Source organism: Mustela nigripes, chromosome 7 (genome assembly GCF_022355385.1).
Source record: "Mustela nigripes isolate SB6536 chromosome 7, MUSNIG.SB6536, whole genome shotgun sequence".
NCBI classification, from domain to species: Eukaryota; Metazoa; Chordata; class Mammalia; order Carnivora; family Mustelidae; genus Mustela; species Mustela nigripes.
The window spans coordinates 78,322,862-78,332,970 of NC_081563.1; the positions used below are offsets into that span (position 1 = coordinate 78,322,862).

At 40.7% G+C, this 10,109-nt stretch overlaps 1 protein-coding gene across 3 annotated transcripts in view; it reads right to left on the minus strand.

Annotated features, from left to right (window-relative positions):
• The window catches only part of SRBD1 (S1 RNA binding domain 1), a 199,150-nt gene extending 189,860 nt beyond the window's left edge, over positions 1 to 9,290 (minus strand). For all 3 annotated transcript variants that reach the window (XM_059406227.1, XM_059406226.1, XM_059406228.1), the window contains exons 1-3: positions 9,233 to 9,290; positions 4,031 to 4,110; positions 492 to 669 (exon numbers count right to left, since the gene is read on the minus strand). In XM_059406227.1, coding sequence (XP_059262210.1) covers positions 492 to 669; positions 4,031 to 4,110; positions 9,233 to 9,283 — 309 coding nt within the window. In that variant the 5' untranslated portion in view covers positions 9,284 to 9,290. The remainder of the gene's footprint in view (positions 1 to 491; positions 670 to 4,030; positions 4,111 to 9,232) is intronic.
• Between the last annotated feature and the right edge of the window lie 819 nt (positions 9,291 to 10,109).

The window sequence follows — 10,109 nt, forward strand, 5'->3', positions numbered from 1 at the left end:
TACTGGATAACAGGAGAAAGACTGATTTAAATAAGAGCAGAGCAAGGTACAATATAATGTCCTCTACTATACACAGTAAATGTGTCCCTGAAAAGTCAAGCTTCTACAGCATATTAAAAAAGTATTATTTCAAATGTACCATGGAAGCAGTTTCTTAAAGGAATACCACAGAGAATGATTTTGGAAATGCACAACTCTTTTTATAATGCAAAAAAGCCTATAATTTATTGTTGTCGTTGTTGTGTTTTAATCCAGATTTGTACACATACAGCATTTGCTTATAGAAAAATCCATCAATATGTCAGTTGACAAATATTCTTTCCCTTCGAACACAGTCTAACGATAAATACTACTAGAGCCCATGGTAGAGAATGCCACTGCCCTGTACTTTTGTCAACTACCTATTCTGTCCCACTCTCTATAAGGAGAAAGTAGCATCACCAATTAGGAAGGCACTACAGTCTTCCCTTCACCCAACAAAAAGCACCTACCAGCTCCTCCTTAACAGCCATGCCTTCTAAGCCATCATTGATCTTAGTGGTCTTCTTTACCCGTGGCACCCTCTTTGATTTGGATTCTTTGGGAACAGGCTGCTTACGACTTCTGACGACTTTCTTTCGGGGCTCCCACGCACTATCTTCCTTGTCATCTTCTTCAGAAGCAGACGATCTAGAAGTAAATTGACAGAAAAATCTCTAGGAAAAATGAAGGTAAATGTCAAAGGCAAAAGAGACATGCTTCTTGAAAGCAAAAAAGGTAGGAGGTAGGAGGTGTTTAATACAAAATGCAGTGATGTGAGCACAGGCTATGAACAGATATAGCTAAGTACTAAAACAAGAGTTGATGGAGGACCAAAGTAAAAATAGCCCCTGATATACTATGAATCACAGGTCTCTCTATTCCCCTCTCACTCACCCAGCATGTGCACGTGTGCGCGCGCACACACACACACACACACACACATTCAAAACAGAGGAAACCATTTATTACCTTAAGCAATTTACTGTGTGGTGTCTCACCATAGTCATTGTAATGTTTGCCATTATAACAGTGAAAAGTGCTTATACAATTTCCTAAGTGGTAATCAAATTTTCTTAAAGTTACTCAAACCAATGTAAGAAATGGGAAATGGTGCTAGGAAACACCCTAAATGACATAAAAAGCCAGCACTAAGGCCCTTCCAAATGCTTCAATTTTTCGTTTTTCCCTTTCATCGAATGGATTTGTTTGCTGGTTGGATGGGATCAGGTGCAGCTGCAGTACTTTCTAACAACCCATGAATCAAACTCACAGCAACAGCAGAGGAAGAATAGTCACGTGCACTCTGGTGAAGGAACATCGTGCTCCTGCCAACCCTTTTAAATCTCTGTCTACCCCAATGTAAAAGGTCAGTGTTGGTGGGAAGGACAACCACTTCCTTCACTAAGGCTAGTAAATAGGGATATCTGGCTTTCTGAAGGGTTCAAGTTCTGCCTGGAGGCAAAAACCTGATTAAATGACTTCTTCTAAATTACGCTCTCCTAGGTCAGGCCACTGATAGTTCTCCCCCCTGCCCCCAGGGAGTTCTCTTCAGTAGCGTAAGCAAACTAAAGCCTAAGAGTAGGCAAAAACAAACGAAATCATTTAAACTCCCATAACAGATAGCAGTGGCATTGAAAGGAAGGAGAATTAGAAAACTAAGGAAACAGAAAACCAGGATTCAGCTCATACTATCTCCAAACTAAGACTTTATTCCACCTAGTTCCCATCCAACATGCATGGGCACCAGTTTCTGATACCTGAAAGCCCTTTTGTGTCTGTCATGTGACTTTTGCAATGTAGGGGACCACTGTGAAAGTCACATGACAGACACAAAAGGGCTTTCAGGTATCAGAAAGAAAAACCCAAGAACAGGTATTATTTTATTATATATGAGGCAGTTTTAAGATAGCTGGTCATCTCCCACTAATCATACCTGACCTATTACTGGCATCTGGCCCTCACTTATAACACATCCTTCACACCTTCCAGGTCTTTCCAAGGTCTTCACTCCCCTGGTTTTCCTCCTACTTCCCTGGCAGCTTCTCTAGCTCCTCCTTGTCCCTTTGCTTACTGCTCTTCCTCTCCCCAACTTTTCAATGATGGGATCCTCTAAGACTCATTCCACAGCACTCTTCTAAGCTCTCCTACTAGATGACCTTGTCTTATTTGATAGTGGAATAGAGAGGAATCTCAATTTTCTATTTCCTTCTTGACCTGAGCTCAAGACTTGTATATCTACCTTCATTGGATGCCTCACATCATCTCAAAACAGAACCCCTGATTTTAATACCCTCATACCTGATCCTCTTCCAGTCTTCCCCAAATTCCTGCCTTTCCTTCACACCCCAAATCTAATCCCAGCATATCTCGTCTTCTTTATCTTCAATATATATCCCAAATTAGACTATTTTCCCCCACTTTCACTTCTAGGACCCTAGGCTTCTACAGCAATCTCCTTAACTGACCCCCTGCTTCCATTCTTGCTCCCCTATGGTCTGTTTTCCAACAAGAAACCAGAATGATCTTTTACAAATGTAAACCAGAGCATGACACATCCCTGCCCCAAGCGTTCCGATGCCTTTCCAACCTACTGTCACCAGCTAGGTCCCAACACTTGATCCTTATTGCCCATATGCTTTGTTCTCATTTTTCCTTAAGTTCTTCTTTCCAGCTTACCTCTTAATTCAGGCAGATAAAACCCAAAACCACTCTTCAGGTGATGGCAACAGCCCTGACCAGACCTCTCACTGGCCCAGACAACTCAGACCCTTTGAGCTAAACCTCTGACTTGCACCTGCACAGATGAAGCTTGGAGCGAGCGACCCCTGGAATGACTGGCAATTACCTTTACCTCATCATAATACTAAAATCTCTGCCCAAAGAGGAGACTCAGCCTTATTTACATGACATATGATGTACATACAGGCATGATTCCTTAAGGTACACACGTGATTTGGTGCCTGCCTCTACACAGATGACAAGGCTTCCCTATTAACCCTTAACAAAAGGTACCCATTCACTCTCTTTGGAAGCTTTGAAAGCTATTCCCTATGATCTCTTTATTTGCTGCAAATAAAGTTTACTTTATGTGACAACTCCACCTGGTGTACCTGTGACTCCCCAAGGAGCAAACTCATGTTGGTTCAGTTACAGCACTTCAAATAAGACCCTAATACTCTGTCATGGCCTATTAGGTCCTGCCCATACCAATCTTATTTCCAATCACTCTCTGCCTTGGTGACTCCTGTCTGGCCACTGGTCTTACTGTTCCCTGAACACACAGAGCTTGTTCATGCCATAAGGGCTTTGCATTGCTGCTCCCTCTGCTTGGAACCCCATCCCCAGATCTTTACAAGTTGTACTTCCAAATTTCATTTAGATCTCTTGCCACATCCTCCAAAAGAACTTTCCTGAATACTATATCCAAGATGTCCCCTGCCCAGAACCACTAACCATGCTTTCTCTTGCCCTGTTTTATGTTCCTTTAGAGTCACTTATTTAACAAATATCTTCAGGGCACAAACACTACAATGCTCTAAGGCAGAGGTTCTCAACTGTCAACAATTCTGCCCCCTTGAGGACTACATTTTTGGTTGTCATAACTAGGGAGATGTGACTGGCATCTAGTTGGTGGAGACCAGGGATGCTGCTAAACATTCTGCAATGCAAAGGGCAATCTCCACAGCAAAGAATTATCTGATCAGTAGTACTGAGTTTGGGAAACCCTTCTCTGAAGCAATAGAAAACTCCCTTCTTTCATGGACCTTACATGCTAATGTATATATCATGTTACATATTTAGTTAGTTACTTTCCCTCTCCTAGTTAATACTTTAACACCAACACTGAAACAGAGCCTGAGACTCAACAAGAATTCAATAAACATTGTCTCATGAATGAATGAAATAGACACAGCATTCTTCAACCCAAATAACTTACAGTAGTGACAAAACACATTCCTCCTTAAAATATACATCATTCTCCTAACCCCATCTGAAACCAAATGCTTACAATTCAGACAAGGAAGAGAATTCATCTTTGGATACTGCAGTCTGGACCTTTACTTTTGCTCTTCTTGGCAACGATGACATCTGGAAGACACAGAACATAAAATCAGAATGATGTGAATCACTTGAACGACTGATCACTTATGTTGTCTACCAAGTTATGTGCCATTCAAAACTAATGCTCCAATAGCTCTGCTGTTTAAAAATGCCACGGGGAAAAAGAAATGAGAAGCATTCAAAACTCTGAACTCTGGCTTCCCCTCCCACACACTGCCAACTATAAGAGCAGCTAAAAGCCTTCGAATAGTTTAAGAGCCTGTTGAGTATGTACCATCTTCGGAAAAATATAAGCTCCAACAGGGTGACAATTTTTAGTTTCTTTAGAGTTATATGCTTGCATATACCACCAGTGCTATTAAATGGCTCATCAGTCAGCAAATTATAAGATCCTTTAGTAAACTGTAAGAAGTATTTCCCTACTTGTACATCTTCTCACAATATAAAAGAAAGGCCTTTCTACAAAGTTGACAGTCAAATAAACAATGTTATCGGACTACATAAGCAGCCAGATTATTCCTGAAACAAGATAATCCACTTCCTTATAGTAAAAATTACAGTATTTAAGACGTTTTTTTTTTAAATAAGACATTTGAAAATAAATTAATCACAACTGTCACTAGAAAATACTTACCAAATTCAAAGGCCTAGCTTTTTAAGAAATTGAGACAAATAATCAGAGGCATTCTGTAATACAGTAAGTAAGCAAATTCACTTTAGCTAATAAATTTTATTACCTAAGAGTGTATGTCAAACCACAAAAACTACATGAGACTCTGGCATGCTTGGAACCCTTTAAAAAAGTTTCTAAACAAGTCATATGTTATAATGCCTCTGGTTCTAACTTCCACTCAGAGGAGAAAGGAATTTCTCACAGAAATACCAAAGAGTTCTCAAAAAAATAGAACATGTGCCCTCAGTTCTATAGCTCAACTCCAAGAAGTATAGAACTATTAGCCAAGAGAGCACACAGAGTAAAGCAGGAGAACAAAAGGAAAAGTGTTTCCAGGAAGCAGACAGGATAATCTTCCATCTTTTCCTTCACCCCCTCTTTGCGGCATTTTATGTTTATGTAGGTTATCCTTCCTCAAATAAGTGCTTCTAAATATTGATCATAAAGGAATGGGTAATTTTTGATTTCTGTGTCACATGTACCTTACCACAATAAAACAAAAATGCAAACAGAGAAAGTTAGTGTATGATAGGGTAGCATTTCAAATCAGGGCAGAAATAAATTATTCAACAATTGGTATTAAGAGAAAAGCTATCCCTCTGGAGGAAAACAAGTATTTAAGTACTACAGCTACACCTTGAACAAAAATATATTCCACACCAACTAATGACTTAAAATGTACAAAATAAAACTATAAAAGTACTACCAAAAATAAAGATGATCGTTCTCATAATTTGGAGTAGAGGTGGGGGAATAAGTTTTCCTGGGCATAACTCAAAATTTCAGAAGCCAAAAAGACAGATTTCACTTCATGAAAATTAAAATTCCAAGTCAGCAGTGGGAGCTTTTCAGAAGCAAACGTATTTCCTCAAAAAATAATCACAAAAAGCAGTACCTAATACCTTGGAACTATGGATGAAGGGATTAAGGGCTGATGTAAGCTACCTGAGGCAAAGAAGTATCTTTACAGGCCCTACTCTACTTCATGCTATTAAGCAAGTGCCCCAGGAAAACATCTGGAGGTTTATTGGCTGGAGAGGATAAAACAAAGTTTCTAGACTAGAGGACAGCAAGTACAGTTGTGGGCATGGGAACCATACAGACTGAATGCTAAAAATAGAGGACCCTTCCCCGCCCCCCACCCCCCAGTCCTCTTCTCCCACTAAGCTCCTAGTCAAATCCTTACCCTCCAGGGAGAATGCAAAGGCTCTTCCCTGGACAATCTGACCAGCCCCAAAATAAAAATCTGTACATACTAAGCTTCCTAACAAACAACCCAACCAAATCTTCTACTCCTATCACCCCATTCTACAATATACCTGAATTCAAAACATTCCCTTACAGACCACCATGCACCAATTCTCACTCCATACTTCATCCTTAATAGAAATGGGTTTAAAATAGGAGTAGACAAAACCTTGGCAGTCTCAAAATTTTTGATTAACCACTAAAGACTTCCCTGAAACAAATACTTCCAAATGCCCCTTAATTAGGCACCCTGGAAGCATTGCTACCATTGAAAGATGAGTAACTTGTCAACTTGCCTTTTGACAAGTAGATAAATATGAGTTTGAAAAGGGAGGTGGTGGGGGGAGTGCCTGGGTGGCCCAGTCAATTCAGCTTCAGACTCTGATTTTGGCTCAGATCATGATCTCAGGGTTGTGAGATCCAGCCTTGTAGTGGGTTCTGCGCTTAAGATTCTCTCTCTCCCTCTCCCGGCTGCCTCTACCCTCCCCTCATACACGTGTATGTGTGTGTTTTTGCAAAAAAAAAAAAAAAAAAAAAGGAGGTGGGAGAAGAGAATGTGCATGAGCACATAAGTCAATTTCAGACAAATCAGTTTTAGAAAGAGTATATACAGAAACTAAGGACTAGAAATTATTTCTTAAAAACTGCCTATGCCAGGTATATTCCAGTTTAAAAACCAATGTTCTTGGGAGTGGTTTCTTCATCTCTACTCCTCCCCTGTTCCCTTTCTTTATATCATTGGATTTGTTAGATTAACAAAATTCCATCCATTTCCATGGTTTTAAATATCTGTTATCACCTACTTAATAACAATCCTAATACCTCCACCCCAAATCTTGCCTAAGATACAGATTTACATAATAAACTGTCCATACTGCCTATGAAACTATGCAAATGCCTCAAAATTACCTAAAATTTAACATATCCACAATGAAATCTTGGTAACTATTTCTTGTTTTAAAACCCATTCCTATTCATCTTTCCCATCTCTGTAAATGGCACCATCATCCACCTAAATGGATGGCTAAGCCAGAACCTTAGAAAATTTTTAACAACTTCATTTAACTATAACTGATGTACAATAAATTGTACATGCTTAAAATGTACAAAGTTGGTAAGTTCTGGCATATGTATACACATCTCCATAACCGAGATACCGAATACATCTATCATCCTCTAAAGTTTCATTTGCAAACCAAAACCTTGAAATCTTTTTCTTTCACCTCCCACAACTAGTCTACTAGTAAATAACATAAATTTTTCCACCAAAATACAGGTTCAATTTCTATGATCTCCAGTGTGTCTTTAGTTCCCAATATCTAATAGCCTCACTAACCATTCTCCACGTATCAACCAAAAGATCATTTAGAAAATGCTTAAAAACCATTCAATGACTTCACACTCCATTCTTCACTTAGAATCAAATCATATTTTTTACCATGGCCTTTAAAATACCCTACAGGACTAACCCCTGTCTATCTTTCTAACCACATTTACCATGTGCTGCAGCTTTTCGGCCGCAGTCACGACTTTGTTTCAGTCACTGTAATAAGCATGATTCTTTGCCATCTCAGGTTCACTCTGCCTGTTCATCAATAGGCTGGCTCTTTCTCATCTCTTAGAGCTCAATATTTCAGACCTAAAATGGGTCTCCCAGATATAATATTATTATAGGACCCTATGTACTTCCTTCATACAATACTATATAAAGCACAATCTGTAATTATCCTTGTTTATTGCCTGCATCCATGTTTACTTCATGGCAGTAAATATCATGAAGAAACCACATTTGCTTTAATCACTTCTGCATAACACAGAGCTTAGCACTTAACAGCTGCTCTATAACTATTTACTAAATGAATGTAAGAATATATACAACATGGGGCACCTGGGTGGCTCAGTGGGTTAAAGCCTCTGCCTTCGGCTCGGGTCATGATCTCGGGGTCCTGGGATCGAGCCCCGCATCAGGCTCTTTGCTGGGGAGCCTGATCCCCCCTCTCTCTCTGCTTGCCTCTCTGCCTGCTTGTGATCTCTGTCTGTCAAATAAATAAATAAAATATTTTTAAAAAAAGAAAAGAATATATACAACATGGAGTATAGAGGAGTATACATTTTCCCCCAAAAACTATTATACTGCCTAAGAGTTTAGGCAATAGCACACAGGCACTCTTTTTTTCTTTTGAAAGGGTGATGGTACAAAACATTCCAATTCTTAGTGACTTGAGATTTTTCATATTCAAAGTTGTCTTTTCTCTGCGGACACATGAGTATATGCAAAATCAGTTGCTGTGATATTACTAAGGGAGGAGGCACTAAACTAGGGCAACTAAAAATCAAGCGAAGGGGGGTTGAAGAAACCTGCAGACACATAAATATTACATTAAAATTGGGAAAACCACAATTAGAAATCTTAAGGGAAAGAGGGAACAACTTTTAAGAGGCACCTAAATAAGCTTCCCTGAGTACGAAAAGGAGTGGTGGAATGTCAGCAAACATCCGTCCATAATAATCCATAATAAAAATTAAAATCCATAATCCATAATAAAAATAAATCCACTTGGAAAGAGCCTCAGAAATCAGATAGGTGTTTTTTTGTTTTTTTAATGAATTAGAAGCCTGAGATTCAGCGAGGTGCAATGGTTTACTCAAAGGGGAAACCTATGTTCTAGTTATGTATCTAGAACCCAAAGCCCCAAACAGCAAGACTAGGCTTGCTTCCCATTCCACAAACATTATATTAACAACATTCTGGCGCGTGGGAGGCTCGAGGAAAGTTGCCTAGAGAGTTCCTGTTCATTCATTCCTTTCCTGAAGTTATTCAGCGCCTCCTATATGCCAGACACACTGCTGAGGATGCCGCTGATGCGGACAAGGCCATGATGTGCTAGTGAAAAGGATGCTTCCTCTCCCATCTCTGATGACTTGAGACACAGCAACAATCTAGGTTTGCCTGGGTTTTCCCAGGTCGGCCCCTACGCGCTAAGAGCTGAAATTTGACTGAGAAGATGTGCCAGGTGACACACGGCAGCTAGGAGGAGTTTTCCGGGTGTAGGTTGGAAGATAGAGACCGCAAACCATTAAATGTAATGAAACTTCTCACTTTAAAAAGGGATGTTATTTCCCAAATGAGCGCTCCGAATTTTTTAAATGGCCCCAGAAAGACCGGAGCCCGATCTCCCGGCTCACGCGAGCACTCAGGAACTCCGCCAAGGCGGACGCTCAGCTCACCTTCCCGCCCGGCGAGTCAGAAGGCCCGGGATTCTGTGTGTGTGACCGCATCTTCCGGTTCCCGCCGGAAGTTTTTCAAACACCGGAAGTCCCGCCTCGCTTTCTCCCTTACTCGCCGCAGAGGCGCCGGGCTACCGAAGCGGGATGGAGCCGAGCGGGACGGAGGCGGGGCTAGAGCGAAGATTCCCGTGGGAGCGCTGAGGTGGGGCCTGGCTCCAGGAGCCCGGGGCGAACTCTCTCTCCCCGGATCCGGGTGGAAGTGGGGCCGGCGGTGCTACGAATTCGGACCCGCCTCCTTGTTCTTTGTCTAAACCCACTTTACTCTCTTCGCGTCCCGCGTCTTTTTTAAATTCGGTCACTAATGTTTCTTCTCGTTACATTATTTGTAATTTGCAGTAGGAAGATGAGAAAAAAAATCAAATTTTATTCCTTCTAAAGTCAATTTTGGTTTTCGTTAATGAACTTACCTCCGGGTGTTTTAAGCGTATTTTAAAGAGCGTCTCATGATTTCCTAAGCCACGAGGTAAGGGTTTTTCTCCAGTCTATGAAAATACCCGAATCTTGCGTCTTCTGAGAAGCCCTCATACAGTCCCTGAAGTATATGCTTCCTCAATGGAAGAGTTTAACCCTAGTGTCTTCGTTGTCTTACTAAGGCCTCTCAGACAGCTCGTACTGCCAAGTACATTGATTTGAAAACCTGGTTCTCTTCGAAACTTACTAGTACACTTGGGCCAATCCCTTTTGTCTTTGAACTTGTTTTCACCCCCTCCCTTCTATCTTACCCCATACCTGATAAGGTACCCCCTTACATATTAGCAGTAAATACTCACAGAATTAATTTAATCAAGGTAAACGCAGATCCCACATACCTTACCTT